This window comes from Leptinotarsa decemlineata, unplaced genomic scaffold, assembly GCF_025532065.1.
Source record: "Leptinotarsa decemlineata unplaced genomic scaffold, Ldec_3_MD MMD2_tig00002974_RagTag_RagTag, whole genome shotgun sequence".
Classification (NCBI taxonomy): domain Eukaryota; kingdom Metazoa; phylum Arthropoda; class Insecta; order Coleoptera; family Chrysomelidae; genus Leptinotarsa; species Leptinotarsa decemlineata.
The window spans coordinates 13,291,255-13,312,029 of NW_027412578.1; the positions used below are offsets into that span (position 1 = coordinate 13,291,255).

General features: G+C 36.1%; 1 protein-coding gene across 2 annotated transcripts in view; it reads left to right on the forward strand.

Annotated features, from left to right (window-relative positions):
• The window catches only part of Chsy (Chondroitin sulfate synthase), a 62,217-nt gene that overhangs the window by 28,916 nt on the left and 12,526 nt on the right, over nucleotides 1-20,775 (forward strand). For both annotated transcript variants that reach the window (XM_074177530.1, XM_074177531.1), the window contains exon 4: nucleotides 16,909-17,049. In XM_074177530.1, the coding sequence (XP_074033631.1) occupies nucleotides 16,909-17,049 (141 nt within the window). The remainder of the gene's footprint in view (nucleotides 1-16,908; nucleotides 17,050-20,775) is intronic.

A 20,775-nucleotide genomic window follows, 5' to 3' on the forward strand; every position in this document is an offset into this window, starting at 1 on the left:
CAGTTCACATCACTGTGGACAGCACAAACGTGCTGGGTTGAATTTTTTGGTGCATCGTCTTTTGACTTTCCCTCTAACACATGATAGGTTCACAAAAGAAAAACGTACAATACAGGAAATAGCAGCCACTAACGGTTTCCCGAGGGGTATTGTAGATGACATAATTAGGAAAAAGAAGTTTAGGTTAAGAATGAACGATATCTCGACTTTTAGAAAGGACAACAACCAAGATAAATACATCTCAGTTCCATACCACCAATATACGAAGAACTTTGGAAAGATTTTCAAGGAACTAGGTATGAAGGTGGTTTTTAAAACAAGTCATACACTACAGAACCTTTTGGGAAGTCCAAAAGACAAAGTCGAGAATTCGGAAAAGTCTGGAATTTACGAAATTGAATGTAAGGACTGCGATGCAAAATATTATGGACAGACAAAAAGATCTATTAAAGTGAGATATAAGGAACACATAGCACACTTGAAATTTGGAAGACCTGAAAAATCAGCAGTCGCCCATCATATTTTGCAACAAAACCATTCCATAGACTTCAGTTCTTTGAAATTAGTTAGACAAGTTAATAACAACAGGCAACTAGATGCCTATGAGAGTGTGGAAATAAGTAAACGTAATAATATTATGAATAACGATAACGGACCAATAGCAAATAGCATACTATATAGCTTGTTGAAATAATATTGTTGGGTTTACTGATTACTACAAAAAGACACATTGTAAATATATTTAGATAGGCAATATTGTGAAACTAATTTTATATAGCAGAAAATTGTTCTATATATAGCTGTAACATTTAAACATACATAAGGACATATTGTAAATAATAGAAAGGCCAATTGTAAAATTAATTAAGGGTGGTACACTTGTATGGGTGGTATTACTGATTACCTACCTGTATGATGTACCTGATTAGTATAAGTAGTAGTTTTATCTTCCTCTTGAAGATGATCACTTGGTGATCGAAACACGTGTCGAGGTGTAAAAATAACGATTTGGTGTTGGGAAAAAACTCCGGTAATATTCATTACTACACCAAAGGTTCCAAACAGTATATCACAATCACCTTTAATTGAAAATTGTTATAGTATATACAGTCCAGGACTCGTTTGATTTTGAAATATGTATTTTCCCGTGACTTCGTCCTTATGATCTACATAATTCAATCGATTCAGCCGCGTAGATCCCAGTCCAGTGGCTCTATCGAGATAAAAAGTAGCATTTGTTACTTATAGATAAAATAGCTCTCTAATGATGGCTAAATGATGGAATAAGTGTGCAACTGATAATTTTTATACCGGTTTCAATTCCTAAGCCGGTCTTTACACTCTCATATTTGAGTAAATCTGTGATGATGAAAGGTTATTGAAAAAAGCCCTTCTAGTCTCATTCATTTTGGTTCCATAGCACTCAACAGAAAATGAAACTGCCTTCAGCCTGCCTGCCTGAGCAGCTGCACTTGTTGGTGGAATATTTGAAAGCTGCACAGGTTTATTAAGTTTTGTAGACTTGACGTAATGCATATAACGAAGATGATAGAGACTTTTCACAGATTTCGGAGCATTATAGACTGCCAATAAGGTTTGAGTTCCACTCTCTAATAATCTCTGGGCCGAACAATTTTCTTCCTCAAATGCTGCAGCTAGTTCATCCAAATTTGTCAGTTTCTCAAAAACTTTTAAAAATGATTTTTTTCCCTTTAAAAAGCGCAGAAGTTGTGTCACAGCCACTTAATGCGTGCAGAAATAAAATATGCTTTTTAGAATGAGGATAATTATCAAAACTTTTAGTCGAGTATATCTCCGTTTTTACATTACCTTTCCCAACTTTTTTAAAGAAAATTTCTTGTTCGTAAGACAGTGTACGCCCAATTAAAATGACAAGTAAATCAATATCTTGTCCTATTATAACTGCAGTTTTTTTAGACTTTGACTCTTCAATTGCAGTTTCAACAATAAGAACATCCGCATCATCTCTTTCTCTTAATTATTTTTTAATTTTAGTAAACGGTTATCAGTATTATTGTATAGATATAGATTTAATGCATAATAGTTAATAAAAATTGACAAATATTTATAATGATTGATTAATCGATAGTTCATCATCTATATATGGCGCGTTTTCGACCGGAGGCACCGGTTGACCTGAAGTGATGCTGTGACCGCGCGCTCTCCGCCTTCTATCTCGAAAACGGTTCACCGTATAAAAAATTTTTTGAAACAAAATTTGTAGAGAATTTTGTATTCTACAATATTGATAACAAATACAAATAGCAAAAAACCCATAGGAAATGAGATATTTCCAAAAAAAGCGCAAAAAACCGATTTTTGTGACCATTGACCTTGAAATTTAATAGTTGCTTACACCCTACCATATGTATGTTTTGAGACAACTTTTAGGGTGTCAATATACAAGTATTTACAGACTTACAGCTGGGTATCTCGAATTCCGAGATTCTTACCTAATTTAAGCTTAAATGACTGGATTATTATGGTAGTGTCATTTGCGAATAGAATAACGAAACCTTGTTTTATATACTTGGGAAGATCGTTTATATAGATAGAGAAAAGCAGTGGGCCTAAAATGGACTCCTGTGGTACCCCAAGGATAATATCTTGAATATCAGATGCCTACTGCATAATTCACAGTCACTACCATTTTCCTATCTTCCATAAAAGATTTTATCCACTCCAGAAGGAACCCTTGTATTTTTCGAGAAACGCAATAATTCTATTTGCTACTATTTTTCAATAAGTTTAGATGGAATACTCAGTAATGATATTTGACGATAGTTATCTATATCTTCATCTGAACCCTTTTCAAGAATTGGAATAACTTTGGCTGTTTTGAAGACACTCGGAAACACGCCTTTCCTTGGAATTGTCTTCTGGTATGCAGAAGAAATTGAAGTGATATAATTTTCCCAACGAAAAAAAAAAACAATTATATTCAGAGGTTGTAAACATGAATATATTCCACTCAAGGCCAACATGTTTGATGGACCAAAACACAATTTCGAATTGCCGTCATTCCTCTCTGTAATTGACGTCTTCCACGGTATAATTGCTTATTATGTAACCACAAATTTCTTGTTTAAGATATTCATTCCACCACGGAAGAACGAAACCTTTGAAGATTGTTATTTGAGACTCGTGCTCGTATTTTTTTCAGAATAATTTTGGGTTATATTCTGGTAGATGAATCGTTGAATTTGTTGTCATTTCCAGTTTCGAAAGTTTTGCCCGTGTTCATGTCATGTGTTTTTGTGGTTCCATATTTCAATAAATAAAAAAATAACCGGGCATTTGGCAATGTTGGTTTGCGAAATTTTGTTCCGGAGGTTTTAGCCTAGAAGATGAGCACCGAAGTGGCCGACCTAGAGTAGTCCAGGACGATGATTTGAAGACCCTGGTGGAGACACCTTCCGAAAATTTTACGAATTGAGCATCAAAGTTCTGCCTTGCCCACCATACTTCCCAGACCTCTCACCAACCGACTACCATCTTCTCAAGCACTTCGATAACTTTTCCACCGGTAGAAACTTCGGCAATTAGGGCCAGGCGAAAACGGCCTTCTTCGACTCCATCGAATTCCGAGTACACAAGTTTTATTGTAACGGAATCAATCAACTTGTGTTACGTTGGCAAAATCCATATAGCGCTCTCAGAGCTGTTCCTGTGCGAAAGTTGCGATTATATCTATTTGGAAAAACCATAACTTAGACGTATTCAGCTTTTAATTAAAAGCAAAATGTCTTATTAGCGTACGATAATACTCTTTGAATTATAACACATAAACTTGCACTGATCTACTTTCGAAAATTACATAAACAAGCCGTAACTCAGAATCCATGATTCATTCCTGAAAAAATATACATCGAGTTTATTTTTTTTAAAGCGTTGGACCGGAACATTGTGCACATTACATGGTGTGCTGTTAGTCTAGAAAACGGGTTGTTTATTTTATCGCCAACTTTTTATTATCCGATTCTCGAACTTGCCAAAATGTGTGTTATATCACGTTTTCTTTATGTAATTTTTGCCAAAACATTTACCAGATAAGTGTAAAAACGACTCGACGAGGTCACGCAGATTAGCAAGATTGATATAATAAGCAGGTAGAACGGTATTCGGTGTCACGAGTGGGCTAGTACAGGGTTAGTCAACTTGGGTCAAGAAGAAATACGTAAATGTGGTTGTAGCCGAGTAGTATAGGTTTCACCTGTCTTTTATCATACGGTAACTTGAAATTTTGATGACGTATAGGTCAAAGTGTACTTCATAGCCGTGTTACTAGTTATAGTCCGTTCATAAATTGTCGATAGCACAAAATGAGGGCCCAAGTCATAAAACGGTCGTAAAACTCGTAAAATCATAGGCGGAGGTTCCTGAGGTGTTTATTCATTAAATATAAAGCTTCAGTTTATATTCGAAACTTGCCTTGAAAGGGTGAAGTTGTTACGAACGAAAATAATTTTTGGTTTACTACATTTTTTAATCGCATTCTATTTACGGCTCGTTGGTGTTTCGGCGTCTACGGCAGTAATTAACGTCTCTAATATTTATTTTGCGAATTTTGTGCAGTGCGTGAGTAACTTTTTTTCATATTCCTACAAACATATACGTACCTTTCGTTCCTGCTTGTTTTGTTTGATTGCTTGCAATGGCTTCGTCATCATCATCAACATCGTCAAGTTTTACACCGGTACTGTTGCGTACAGTCAGTAAGTCTGTCTATTCACCAAGAGAGAAGACTATTGTTTTGAACGTTCACGATGCTCTGGTTTCTCAGAATCCCACAAACACTGTTCAGAACATAATCAAGAGTTGTGCCAACATGACGGGCGTAGGGGAGTCAACAATATATAGGTTCCTATCAGAAAGAAAAAAAAAGGTATAGCTAACCCAAATACAAACGAATACTTAAATACTATTGAAATTGATGAATTTGCCAAAAATGGTATTCGAAGGAAAATTCACCAATTTTTTTACAAAAAAGAAATACCCAACTTAAACAAAATTTTACAAGAAGTTAGAGACGACCCGGATTTGCCTCATGTCGGACGAACCAAATTGTGGCAAGTTTTAAACGAATTAAATTTCCGGTGGGAGAAATCAGACCGAAAATCACTTTTGATTGACCGGGAAGAGATAATATGTTGGAGAAGAAAGTATCTAAGATCTATACGAAAATTTCGGGCTGAAGGAAGGCCAATTTACTATCAGGACGAAACGTGGGAAAACGCAGGTCATACTCTCACAAAAATTTGGACAGATAAAAATATATCAAGCTCCAGGCAAGCCTTTATGGAAGGTTGGTCTACTGGTATTTCCCCACCCTCTGGTAAAGGCAGTAGATTAATAGTTTTTCACATTGGCAGTGAAAAAGGATTTGCTAAGCATGGTTTGTTGGAATTTGAATCCAAAAGCACAAAAGACTATCACGAGGAGATGACAGCTGATGTTTTCGAAGAGTATTTTGAGCAGATGATTGAACATATACCACCAAACTCAATTATAGTATTAGATAATGCACCTTATCATTCACGACTAGTTGAAAGACTTCCAACGACTGCGTGGAAGAAACAGAATATCATTGACTGGCTGCGGAATAAGTCCCTGCCTTACGAAGATGGAATGGTTAAAGCAGAACTTTTAAAAATTGCCCGGCAACACAAATCTAAGTTCAAGAAATACGTAGTTGACAAAATGGCGGAAAGACGAAACATCACAGTCCTTAGACTTCCACCCTACCACTGCGAATTAAATCCAATTGAACTCATTTGGGCACAAATGAAAAGCTATGTGGCTAGAAAAAATACGTCATATAAAATACAAGCTGTACGTGAATTGTTATATGAGTCTTTACAACATATTACAGAACAAAATTGGCGAGATGCAGTAAGACATGCAATAGAAGAAGAACAAAAAATGTGAGATCTTGACAATATAATTGATGCGACTGTAGAGACACAACCGCTAATTATTAACCTGCAAGACGACTCGGATTCCGAAGATGATCCTGTTTATTTTGAATTTGAATAGTTTTGTAAGTAATCGTAGTTTATATCATTTAAAAATAGGTATTGATTAAATAAATGTATCTTTTACAAATTGCAAGTAACTTATTATTTTTGAATAAAATAAAGACATTTTTTTAAAATAAAAATACAGTTTACAGTACCTACAGTTTAAGAATATTAATATATTTATTTATTTAAAGTAACTAATGTTTTAATCATATACTCTACGACACTGGTCACTTATTTCCACTCAAAATACCTACATAATGGGATTAAAAGTTTTATAGCTGTATTGTATTTCTTCAGATACAAGGTGGGTTAGTCGAAAACATCTTAAACTGCCAGTTTTATTTTGGTTTTTGTTATTATATCATATTAGCTGTCCTCTCTGTATTTCAGTTCTCTAATGAGGGTCAAACTTGCAGTGAGCTATCAACAAATTATGAACGGACTATAGATCCGAATTATATATGTGATGTTTTAAGTGTAACTTCATTCGCAATTTGACTTTAGCATCAATATGTGTGTGTTAGGTTAACTTATTCTAGATCTGTCATTCTCGCACAAAGTTATTCCCTCTATGATCGATCAAAAATACATCCAGCAGAGATAGCGAATAAATTTTTGGTGAGAATAGCTCAAACTGGGTGTTTACAAAACACAACTAACTTCTGGTTCATTTTACACTAGAAATAAGTTAAAAGGTAGTAGTCACATGTTGTCCATTACCTGTTAAATTTTATTTTTTTCCCACAAAGTCATATGAGTAGGTGTACTCGAGAAAGAAAGGTTTTAGCTTTGTACTTCAAATGGAAGAATAAGTAGGAAATTGGCACCGTATTATAAATCATTATGTTGTTTATTGATATTATGTAAGGCCTTTTACAAACTTTACAAAGCAGTTTTATAATTATTTCAGCAGTTACTCCAAATTTTTTCTAACACTCTCAAAAATTATTTTTGTAAAGATAATTATATAATAATTTAAAGACAATTTTATAAGAGTTTTGAACTCTGTCTGCGTTATAAAATATAATGCAGCCGGAAACGGTAACTTTAAAATAAAAAAGTGTTCAAAATGTTTTCTTGAAGACACAAAAAGTAATTTTCTATTGGACACTTGGAAAATATAATAGATATGTCACCAACTAAAAACTAACAAATAGAATGGTTGAACCATTTTATTAATTTCACTTTTGTACTGTTGAAGACATTATGCTTCAAAGATTAATATTCAAACTGCGAATGAAATTTTATATTTTGTTAATATTTTTGTCAAAAATCAATAATTAAGTATAGAAAAATTCACCCTGTCTAAGTATTAATTTTCTAGTCGCAAACTTAACAACTTTGTTCTAAATAATCTTATGATATATATGTACTTTTCAGCTGTAAACATCACTATACAGTGTGTCTCACTTTTCATGGAAACACCCCCGTATCATCCGTAATATTCGAGGTGGAACGATGAAACTCTCAGGATTGATGGAAATGCTCAAAATGCACCTACCCCTGAATGGGGTTATCCAAAGTGATATACACTGTCCGCCACTCGCAATGGAACACCCCATTTTTACGGTAAAACATATTAGGGGGCAAAATAGGCTCAAAATTTCTTCAGATTCGTGATCAGAACTACCAACTTACTATGGTTATACTTTTTTTCCTAAAAAATTTCAGTCCTGAAAAATCCGAATTTGTCTCACTTCTTATGGAAACACCCCCGTATCTTCCGTAATATTCGAGGTGGAACGATGAAACCCTCAGGATTGATGGAAATGCTTAAAATGCACCTACAACCTGAATGGGGTTGGCCAAAGTGGTATACACTGTCCGCCACTCGCGATGGAACACCCCATTTTTACGGTAAAACATATTAGGGGGCAAAATAGGCTCAAAATTTCTTCACATTCGTGACCAGGACTACCAACTTACTACGATTACACTTTTTTCCTGAAAAAATGTCAGTCCTGAAAAATCCGAATTTGTCTCACGTCTCATGGAAACACTCCCGTATCTTCCGTAATATTCGAGGTAGAAAGATGAAACTCTCAGGGTTGATGGAAATGCTCAAAATGCACCTACTACCTGTATGGGGTTGGCCAAAGTGATATACCCTGTCCGTCCACAGTAATGTAAGACTAATGGTTTTGAACCATCATCATTTTCTACAGCGTTTGACACAAGTGCAACCACTCCTTTATTTTTACCATACATATTTTTGCCTCCATCGGAAAACGTGGCAAACCATTCATGCCACGTTTTCCGATTTCAAGAGCCACACGAAAGCTAGCGCGAGTTGCAGACTCTTGTTCAGTATTCGCTTTGGTAAACAAAGATTGCTGCGATTTGAGTCCGCGTTTCAAAGCTTCAAATTTTTCCTTCCACAAACTTCCTGTATACTTGGAGTAACTTTGAAGATGTTTCGATTCATAGTGCCGTTTAATGTTATAGTCTATGAGAACAACTATGGTTTCATTACAAATTAAACATAGCGCCTAATTACTGGACTCAATCACAAAATACTGAAAGTTCCATTTTTCTTGGAACGTTCTGCATTCACTGTCGATTTTTCGCTTCTTTTCCGTACTAACAAATCACACATAAAAACAATAAGTCAAATCAAAATACTTTTATTGACGGGTGTTACTTTATTTCACAATAGACAGTTTCGCTTCCTTCGCCTTTCCTACGCAGACTAACTCGCAGTTGCGCTGCTAGCCTTTTTATATGCAATTATTACTGCCATCTCGAGGTGATCGGAATACACTAGATAGAACCAGAACTTTCTCGAACCAACGCGATAATTCCAAATATTCAATTACGTCTAATGCCACCTAGCGGGTAGCTGAAAAAGATAGTACATAGTACCACTACTCGCCACCAGATGTCGTTAAGTGTCACAATACACAATAATAATTGAAATGCAAAAAAAGCGTAAGTTTGCTTAGATCACGCACTTTGCGACTATCCTAGTCTAGAAATATAGTTAAGGGCAGAAATTGGCCCTTGGAACAAACTGAAAAAATCATTATTGCCCGAAGGCTTCAAAGTTTGGAGACCCCTGGAGTAGTAGAGAGCCAAAAACTTTCTTTTCCAAAAAGTATTCACTCCTAAAAATATAACCCCTTCAATTCATGAAATTTATATAAAGTGTTACAAAATACATACAATCAACATTTTATCTTTATGTGGCCACTAAAGTAAAGTGTTATTTTTTCGTTTTTGGTTTGAACTGGTTCTGATTACTTCGTTCAGTTTCAAAGATAAGGCACTGTTCGTTATAATAATAAATCGAACCGGATGTGAAAAAAAATCAATTTAATATCGCTATAAAACGAAATGAGCAACGATACCCAATAAAATTCTTACCGGTTCCGTTATGAAAAAAGGAGGTGACAGGTCTTTTCCAACGATTCGCATGGTTCGCATGACGTTATTATGAAATGGTTTCGAATTCATTCATACTGATGCAATATTAGATCGAGTATTTGTGCAAATTAATCTAATTTATGACCCGTAGACTCAATAAACGATAAATTAGGCGGTTGATAACATAATAGGCGTCTAAACTATGCCCAATGGTCTGCTTACTGCTTATTTTGGACTAAATATAGATTGATTTTAATTTATGGACGTTTATAATTCAGATAAAGTACATAATACCGCCAACGGGGACCACGGACGGGCCACTTGAAATGTCCCATTAAGAAACTACTTATGGAAATGCGAACATGTGTCGTTGACTGTTTTTTGTATAATCAACTTGGCCGATACTTGATGTCAATTCACTTCGATCTGAGATTTTTATTTCAACAGTTCACTGAACTCATGTTTCACTATGCAATGGTTTCTTCAGGTTCAACTAATACTGAACTGAAATCACATAATAAATGGAATTGTAATTAAAAATCAAGCTCTGTTCTCAAACTCCAGAACTGAAACACCCTTCTCGGATATGTGCTGTGTGTTCTTTGAAACGAGTTCCAAAGGCTCGCTTAGTCTGACCAATATATTTTTTGTCACAGACATCTTGTTTTAGGGTCGTTACCAAACATTTTTTGAAGGGAGCAAGAAGTTTTGGACACTACTTTTACGTGCAACTATTGTAATAAATAATTTTACCTATGAAAAAATTGTAACTGTAACATCAGTAATCATTATAATGTATCGAAGTGTTCCCCACATGTACCAAACTCATCAAAAACCAAGCTTATAATATTTTCTATGGAAAAATATCCAGCAATGAGTTTAAAATTCATTCTTGGGTAACAATTTGACTATTGGGTATTTGAAAAATATATTTATATGATAACTATATAAGGTCTGTTCAAAAATAAGGTAAATGTTCAAATTTTGCGGGCTACGAACAATCGATTAGCAATTAAAAAGTTGTTGGTATAGTCTAAGTAAACGATATTGTGCACACTTAAAGTTGGCGGCACCCTCAAAGGCCAAAAACACAAATATATAGAAATGAACCGGCTGCGATAATTTTTAGTAGCAGAGTTTTATGATTGGCTGAAGAGTCATAAAATTAAATTTTGAGTCATGTTACGGTGACGAATAAAAATCGGGGAATGTGGGCATGGTTATCGCCGTCGTGTCATCAATGTTCAGTTCAGGAACTTATCGCGATTTTGAGTGTTAATATTCGGTATTGATGCAGTTACCTGTTTGAAATGTGGCGTCCTCGGACAAGTACTAATAGTAATAACGAGTGTGATAACATCGCAGACTTTTTCCAGTGTAGTGATTCCAATAGCGATGGCGAACAATGCGAAAAAGAGATACCAATGAATAAGATTCGGATTCATTTGAATATTAAAACACAGAGAACATGTTTCAATGTATATAAGAATCTACATCTCAAGTTTGGTTTCGAGGGAAATAAACTATTACAAGCAACATCAGATTTGACCGAAATTCCTTTCTCAACTGTATGTAAAATAGTCAAAAACAAACCTGATGAACGCAAGACGAGATGTGATACAAGACTACCAAAATCTTTAGATGTTCATCCAATAAAATCATTGAAAAAAACAATATACGACTGTTACAGGTCAGTCGGTAGCCAAGCGGTTCGGTGTGGGTGCTTTGTTCACTCACTCGAATTGACTGCCGTGTTGGTCGGTGGTTCAAGCCCTAGTCTGAACGATCGATCTTCACTTGCTACCGTCCAACCCGTGTTAGGAATCACACGTTAAAAGTTAAGACCTCGTTAATCCTTAGCTCGCACAAGTTTCGACTTCTGAGGGTTGTCGTTCGTAGGGGTGCGACAGCTGGTTAACGGAAAAACAGATTTTAAACAGATTTTTTAAACAGATACAAAATCAATGAGATTCCTACAAACTGAAACCATAAGGAAGAAATTGACTACTTCCGGCCATAACGTGAGCTGCTGTGACAAAACTCTTCAGAATTGGATAAAGAAACTGGGACTTAGAGCTTTCCATAACTGCTTGACAAACGTTAAGCAGTTATGGAAAGCGGAAGAATAGTAGAATTGCGTAACAAATACTTAGAATAACTAAATATAGACAAAAATACCGGCAAAATTTTTATTTAGACGAATCTTGGTATGACACTCACGATACAGTTACGAAAGGGTGGACTGATGGTTCCAGAATGTGTACGCCTAACATGTCTGCAAACAAAGGATCGCGACTAATCATTGTGCATTGCGGAGAAAGTAAAGGATGGGTTCCGAGTTCTTTGAAATTATGAAGTTCTTTCCAAAATTGCTGAATTCTAATCAAAAAATTCGTCGCATGAGTATCTGTCAGGAATTGTTGAATTACCTCAACGACGTCCAGATTTGCATACAAGGGTCATAACTGATGATAAATTATGGGTATATAGGTGATGAGTGAGTCTCCACCAGGGTCTTCAAATTGTTGTCTTAGATTAACATAGGTCGACCACTTCGAGGTTCATCTTCAAGGTTTAAACCTCCGAGATCCGGCATTCACAAATGCCTGGTAAAATTTTTGAGCTGTTTCAGCAGCGCTTCGGTTCGATATGGATTCGTAGAGAGAATTTGGCCGAAAATCGCTCATCATATGGTAATAAGCTGAAAATATGGAGCTACAAAAACACATGACATTAAAAGGGACAACACTTTTGAAACAACCTTTAGAAATACGTTTCACTTCTATTATCCTCCTAATTGGCGTTAACAAATCATCTTTGAGTACACAACATACCGAGTATGAGTAAAGATATGAATATTTACGATCTTTGTCTATGTCTAGGCCTATGTTTGCATCTGCAAAGTTAAACTAATTAACTATTTCGCTTCACCGTCCTACGTTCAAAGAACATGATTCGGAAATAAAACTTGTTTACACCAGCTTCGAAAAAGCAATCAAGTTTTTCGTCGAACGCATTTATCGATTTACTTTTTCGGAATCGATTCATAAAATTCGGAATTACACCGTCCAGTTTTTCTGGAAAGCTAATAAATCTCTCGTAATCGAATTTTCGCAAAAAAGATTCCACGCGTCAATTACGTTTTTATGACGGTAGTAAAACACCGTTAAATTTTACCGAACGATATAGAAACGCAGCCTTTCATGGCTGGCGTCAATGTTTTGATTTGCTTCCGGGTTTTGCCGTGGTCTTCTTTGGTTATTATCTCCAGATATTGTAACTAGAGATTATAACCATTATAACTAGAGGAGACCACGGCAAAACCCGGAAATCAATCATAAAATTCACCGAACAGTTCGCAAATCGAGACGGAATTTTTGCTCTAATTGAAAAATGAGAATTAAAATTTCTATGTTTTCACATCACTTTTATTTGCAACTAACATTTCTGCAGTTTCGTTCTACAGAGACATTTTTATAGTTATTGTTACGTTTTCCCCCGTGGGTTGACCAATAATTGACTACACTGAATAATCAATTTATTTCATTTTAATTTATTTCACTTTAATTACAACAAACACTTCAACTGAAACTTCAACTATTATTTCAATGTCTGTCGCCTTACTAGATCACTTCGCGTACCGCACTGTATCTTTCACTTGACTGTATCGATACGCTCGCAGCTAGCGTTTAAATCTCGTAATCGTATTCTTGCTGCTTCTCGAGCGGCAGAGAACATTGTCCATTCCCGCGCTCTTAGCTACGTCACGTTTGGTTTATGGTTACCAGTGGCGGGCGGCGTTACTTTCTTTCGGGCATGATACAACATCATTAACGTTACAAGGTCGATATGTAGCAAATAACGGATGAGATTAAATATTATAATCAGAGGAACAGCCGAGGATTGTAACAACCGAATCCATTAGTTATGTATCGGCCGTGTGTCGTTCAAGACTTTTCGTAATCCCGCTGAAAGATTATATTTTGATTTCGAGGAAAGAACAAACCACGTACCTCGTAATTCTACAGAAAAATCCCAGCATCGTGTTTTCATGGAATAGTTTAACAATGTAGGAAGTGAGTGGGTCTATTCGATGCTTCACCGCAACCCGCAAGTGTTTATTGTGGCTCACACCTACTCACACTCGACCAAATGAACCCAGCTTCTTAACGAAGGCGATTAGTTTGTATGGCGAGTTTTCTTTCAGATCAAATGATAAGAGTGCGGCTCTGCCGAACTCTGTAAACCTGATTCGGTCCCCAGCGGGGCGACACAAAGTATATGCTCTGCTGTTTCATCGTTAACGAGGTAGTCAAGGTGCAAGATTCCTATCTTGATACCAACGACAACCTTCCCATATGAGGGTTTTTGCACGTCAGCTACACCTGACAATGCCTCGTAGGCTCGCTCATGAACTGAAATTACAGGGAGGTCAGTTGAAGTCGTACACTCGACATTCATCTCCTCTATAGACTCAACGCCAGAAAGAATTTTTTAAGTTTACTATGTCCATAAAAGTCCCACGAGTAGCTAGGGAAAGAAGGTCAGTCACGGCAGAGCCCCGCATTACCGTGACAAGGCGATGCTACGACGAGAGGGCGCCCGAAATCTCGAAGGTTCCGTCACAGTATACTACATACAGTAATCCCACTTCGGGTGATTTTTGGTTTGAATTTTCTACACGCAGACCCAGGAGTTGCAGTCTCAGGTCTGCGCAAACGACGAGTTCAAGACAGGCACGCAATCAAAGCGTTTAAACACTGCTCAACATAACAAATATTCATATAAACTGCTCAAAAAAATACAGTCGATTAAAACCATGTTGGGCACCTAAGAAAATTGTACAAATGATAATTTTGCATTTGTGTAATATTCAAGTACCTAACCCAGATCATTTCGACAATGATGAACTATGTTTCAAGTAGATTTTAAAAATTCATGGGATCGGATGTGACAAAATATACTTTAATTTCAACAAGAAAAAAGACAAGATGAAGAACGAGTTTTGTTATTCATGAACCATGGTACTGTGCAAGAGCTCTCTAGGAGGAATAACGAGTCCCTGTGTGTATACAACCGTGATAGCATGGTCTGCACTGATGAGGAACACTTCAAAACGGTTCGCAGTTGGTTCCTTGTTCGAATCAGGCGAAGTCCCACTATTTGTCCTAGAGAGCTCTTGCAAAGTTGTTTCTTCAAAGTGAGAATCTTTGCAATTATGTCTGAGGCAACTTGGATTCCGAAAGGTTAACACTCGTAAGGTATTTTTGATAGTCAAATTTACATTATATAAGAAGTTGCTGACTAAAAGGACATGTTTCATTTAGAATAACTATTTTTAATCTACGCAGCAACTTTTCGGGGTTGATTAGACATCTAGACTTGTATACATTCAAATATCAACATTTGTCAATATATGTCGAGTTATTAGCTAAAGAAGTAGTTGTTTTCTGTCGGAAAACATATATAATGGTATAGTCAAAATGCATTTGGACTTGTCAGTGATTTTATTATCAATTTTTACTTGGATAAAAGCTGGAAGCAGCAAAACAACCTATTATCTTACAGTGTAAATAATTCATAACTTCCGACTCCGAAAACTCTCACATACATTTATAGTTAGTACATACATACAAAAAAATTATTTTTGTATGATTGAACACTACATACTTAATTACTTTTTTACTTCTTCAAGTCCTGAATAGTAACTACATAATTCAGAAAGAATAGGCTCTACAGATTCCTTAATCTTGAGTGATGAATTCGATTAGGAATATTTTTAATAATTGGTCCTTAATATAATCGAATCGGCAAACTCGTCCGCCATCTTGAATTCTCCAATCAATAAATGAATATGCTATATTTGGCCCCAAAAATCACTACAAAGAAATTTCGCATGGATTCGTACCATGGTTCATGAATAACAGAACACGTTCTTTATCTTGTCTTTTTTCTTGTTGAAATGAAAATATATTTTGTCACATTCGAATATGAACATCTGCCAATTCCATGAATTTTTAAAATCTACTTGAAACTTAGTTCATCATTGCCCAAATGATCTGGGTTACTTCAATATTACACAAATGCAAAATTATCATTTGTACAATTTTCTCAGGTGCCCAACATGGTTTTCATAGACTGTTTTTTTTTTGAGCAGTTTATATGAATAGTTGTTATGTTGAGCAGTGTATACACGCTTTGGTTGAGATTGTAGTAGGGAGAAATGTCATTAGTGTCAAATACGTCATCATTATAAAAAATGAAACTCCTGAACACCGACATCAAAGGGACCGACGCTGAGTGAAACTACTGTATACAGAAATACTGTGGTTCCGTAGAGACAGCTGATTAGCTGATACGCTCAGTGTCATTCATCCTCTCAGCACGGATATACACACCTTAGGATTAAGCTATCGCTTAACAATATCACAACAATATTATAAATATTATATTAGTTTTTTAAATCGTACATCATATTAGAGTGTTACCTACAGAAGGTGTTCGTTTTTGGATGTTCTCCCAGTTCTACCTATATAATGTTCACTTAACAACAATTAAATACTGTTTTTGACCTTTGAAATGTCATTGATTAGTTACCAAACATCCTGCATAAGATGATCCGAAAATAAAGGGTGTTTTTTGAACATGCGGCAAAAATTTAAGGGACTATCTGTTTAAAACCTGTTTTTCCGTTAATCAGCCGTCGCCCCTCTACGAACGACAACTCTCAGAAGTTGACAAACTTGTGCGAGCTAAGGACTAATGAGGTCTTATTTTTTAACGTGTGATTCCTAACACGGTTGCAGAATCATCCCAGCTTCAACCACATAAATTCTGTCGAGAAAAATATCTGGTCGAGGCGGAAATCGAACCCACGGCCTTCCGATCGTGAGTCGGGCCCACTACCACCGCGGACAATTCCATGGACTATTTTAAGGACATTTTCTCCTTTAATGATTTTTGATAGGGCGCTTTGTTTCGAAAATACGGAGCTAAAAAAGAATTTCGACAATAACAGTTTATTACCAAAAATTACAGGTAATGTTTCTTAATCTACAAGCAGAACTCTCGAAAACACCAGGATCGTTTCTTCCACTGTAATCGGAATGTTTTTGATCGGTACCAACGGAATTGTTAGATTTTTTATTACTTGATAGGTCCAGTCTAGGCCTTTATTTCGGCTACGTTAATAATTTTGAAATTACCAAAATTGTTGTTGTTGTTGTCGAAATTCTTTGTCGCCCCGTATCTTCGAAACAAAGCGCCATATCAAAAATCATCACAGGACAAAATATCCACAGAATAGTTCAAGGAATAGTCCCTTAATTTTTTTCCGCGTGTTTAATAAACACCCTGTATATTTTTGAAGATGATTGACAAAATTACAACCATTTGAATAGTGATCTCTACTTTCCGGCTGTATTGTTGACTCACCCCTCACATCTTGTTTCGAAGAAGACTGTGCCCACGATAACGATCACATTTGTTTTTTCATCCACAGATGCAAGTAATCCTGTACCATAATCAAAGCGGCGAGGCGGCCTTTTCCGGTGACCTGAAACAAAAAGAAGTCCACAGAGCCATCACGCTGCATCCTGTCAAGCAGCCGCACTCCATGTACCGACTACACAAATACCTCAAGGTTCGTACTTTTCATTTCCGTCCTTAAAGTATTTGCTTTTCCCAGCAAACTTATTTCGCAAGAAAAACGGGCAAGCACGGTCTTTTATTAGTTATAATTTAGTTTCGGTCTAGTCGAATAATTGTGATGATAGTGAATTCCTCATTACTGAGGATAATAGTGCTTGGAATTGCACGTTGAAAGGCAAGACCTTGTTAATCCTTAGCTCGCACAGCACAAGCTGGTTAACGGGAAAACAGATTTTAACAGTAATATTTATTTATACAACGAAAATTTCAGTATAAACTTTCTACACCGCTTGAAGTTATATCAGGTGTTCCTCAAGGAAGTATTTTAGGACCCCTACTGTTCACTGTTTATACCTCAACCTTCGTTGACGTACTCAAATTTTGTAAATATCATCCCTATGCGGACACGTTACTAATAAATTGAGAATCGCATACGCTTCTCTAAAGCTAATTTTTCCTCAAAGACACTTTTTATCAAAAGACCTCAAAAAAGTGTTATGTGACACCTTGGTTCTTTCTGATTTTAATTATTGCGATGTTGTTTACAGTTCTTGTCTTAATCAAGTCGAAATTCGTCGTATACAGAGAGTACAGAACTCATGTGTTCGCCTAATTTGTGGTATTACAAAAGTCAGTCGTATATCAATTACTGATAAACTAAAAGAGCTTAAATGGCTGAATATGCACAACAGGCGACGTCATCATATAGCTTGCCAGTTTCATAATATATTTAAACCAAAGACTCCACCTTATCTACATGAAAAACTCTCTTATAGAACGGACATCCATAATTTGAGTATTCGTAAACAAACCATTCTTACTCTACCATCACACTGTAAAGAAATATACAAACGGTCCTTCTCCTACAATATGGCAGTCTGCATAAACAATTTGGATAAACTGGATGGATCATACCTACAACTATCGCCGTTGGTATTCAAATCCAAATTCAAAAACTACCTACTAAGTACTCAGTGAAGTTCTCAAAAATTGCTCTGCTCTCTCTCTCTAACCCTTACCTTCTTATGCTTTCCTTACCTCTCCTTCTCTTTATTTACTTATCTTTACTCATTTAGTTTAGTTAATGTATTGCTATCCGTTAAAACTGTAAAATCTCTTTGGCATTGGTGGAAGAACAGAAACGGTTTTCAACTGTTATCTGAACCACTAAGTCCAGCCATTTATTCATCAGAATATCATTTAATAGCACCACCACTACTGTATATTCTTCTGTTTTTTTCTTTGATGGGTAATAAATTTATTATTATTATTATTATCAACTGCACTTTTGTGAATAAAGCATTCACAGCATAAAATATAGAGCTGTAAATAAAGGAACGGTACATAAGTTCACAACCCACTTCGTCCAAATCATCATGCATATACTCAGGGTAGGTCTACTGATTCGGGCCTTCACCATGTGGTTGTCAGAATCGAAAGATCATTGGACAACAAAGAATCCACCCTGGGTATATTCATAGATATCGTGGGAGCGTTTGATAAAACAACCTTTCCAACAATTACCCAGCAACTACACTCCAGAAATGTACCCCTGGTAGTAGGAGAATGGATACTCAAGATGCTCTCTAGTAGAGCAATAAGTATCAATGTAGAAGACATCACAGCTAAAACTTCTTCTGACTCGTCGCACAGGATCAATGAAGTATCGTCCGCATACATCGTCACAAAAGTATCTCTCATGACTGTGTCCATTTCATTTATGTACAGCAAAAACAGTACCGGACCTAATACCGATCCTTGTGGCACACCCATAAAATCTCCGCATAACCGGAGAGATGTATAAGAGTTGTATTTTCATTGTTATGTGTAATACTCAAATATTGTTTTCTGCTTTCTAAAAACGATTGAATCCAATCATATGATACCCCTCTTATACCATAAGAATACAATTTCGATATGAGATTTATTTGGTCAACACAATCGAAGGCCCTGCTTAGGTCGCAAAAAATGCCTACAGGACATTTTCCTGCTTCTATATAATATACCAAACGCTCGACAAAATTAATTACTGCTGTATTCGTAGATTTGTCTAATCGAAAACCATGTTGCTGGTCAGTAAGAATTTTATTCTTACTCAAAAAGTTAATGAGCCTATCCAAGTGAGAATATTCGAATATTTTTGAAAAACTAGAAGTTATTGTTACTGGTCTATAATTTTCCAGTTTTTCTCGGTCCTGCTTTTTATGTATTGGAACTACCTTCCCAATTTTTAAATCTTTCGGAAATGACCCTGTTACAAATGACAGATTGATCAAGTACGTTAGAGGCTGTATTATACTGGTAAGACATTTACTTATGAGGAAAGGAGGAACCTCATCATGACCAGAAGAATGTTTGTTCTTGAGCTTTTTTCTCAATAGAGAGAGTAGTTCTTCCGGAATAAAAGGTTCAGGAAATATAGAATGTTGATGAATATTTACAAGTCTCCCTTCGCTTACATTTTCTTCGGTGATAATATTATTCACTATTTCCTGCGGCGTGTTAATGAAAAAATTATTGAATAGATTTGAAATAGTCGCAGGATCGTCATACACGATTTCATTTTGTTTAATCTGAATATTCCCTGATTTTTCTGTTCTGTTTGACAGTTCAGATATTACTTTCCAAGCTGTTTTATTAGGATTTGATGAACCCGTTATTCTGTTTTGATAATAATTTCTTTTGGAATTCTTAACCAAAGCTTGATAATCTTTTTTGGCTTTTTTGTAAGAATCTATCACATTATCAGGATTTGCACACTTCAAAGTATGTAGATCTCTCAGTTTCATACTGGATATTTCTACTTCATCTGTTACCCTTTTTTTATTTGCGGTATTACCAATATTCCAATATTTCTTCAATGGAAAATATAGATTGAAATAATATATGAACGTATTATGGAACGCTTCAAAAGCATTATTCATGTTATTAGCCTCATAAACATCATTCCACGATTCTCGCTGCATAGCTTCTACACAATTTTGAATTGCATGCTCATTAAAGCTTCGCCTTGTTTGTGATGTTCTCGTACAGGAAGTTCCTCTTTTGGAAAATTCAAAGAGTACAGTTTTGTGGTCAGAAATATCGTTATCAACGACACAAATGACAGAATCATTCACGTTCGTGAAAATCTGATCAATAATAGTACATGAATGTGAGGTAACTCTAGTCAGCCATTTAACTACTGGATGTAAATTGAAACAAGAACAAATATCTTCGAGTTTACTGAAGTTATTGCTATCCCTTGCATTTGCAGTTGAGTCAATATTAAAATCCCCAGTTAAAAACCGGAGAAGAGACTATCAGAGAGCTTTTCCGGGTACACTTTCCCGGGTCAGAAATTACAAATCTAACACCGGAGTCATGGGCGAATTCAGAACCGGAGACCCCGAAAAGGGCATCCAGGGAGGACTGGCAAACGACAAAGAAGGTGATAGATACAGAGAAAATTAAATGGGCTATAAACTCATTTCAACCCTACAAGTCGCCGGAACGGATGGCATATACCCAGTAATGTTTCAAAAGGGACCGGAAGTACTTTTCAAAAAATTGTGTATGATTTTCAGGACAAGCTTAGCACTGGGACACATACCAAAAATTTGGAGACTGATCAGGGCCACCTTCATTCCGAAACCTGGGAAAATCGGACAGGGCTCGGCGAAGGATTTGAGACCAATTAGTCTCATGTCATTTGCGTTGAAAACGCTAGAAAAACTAC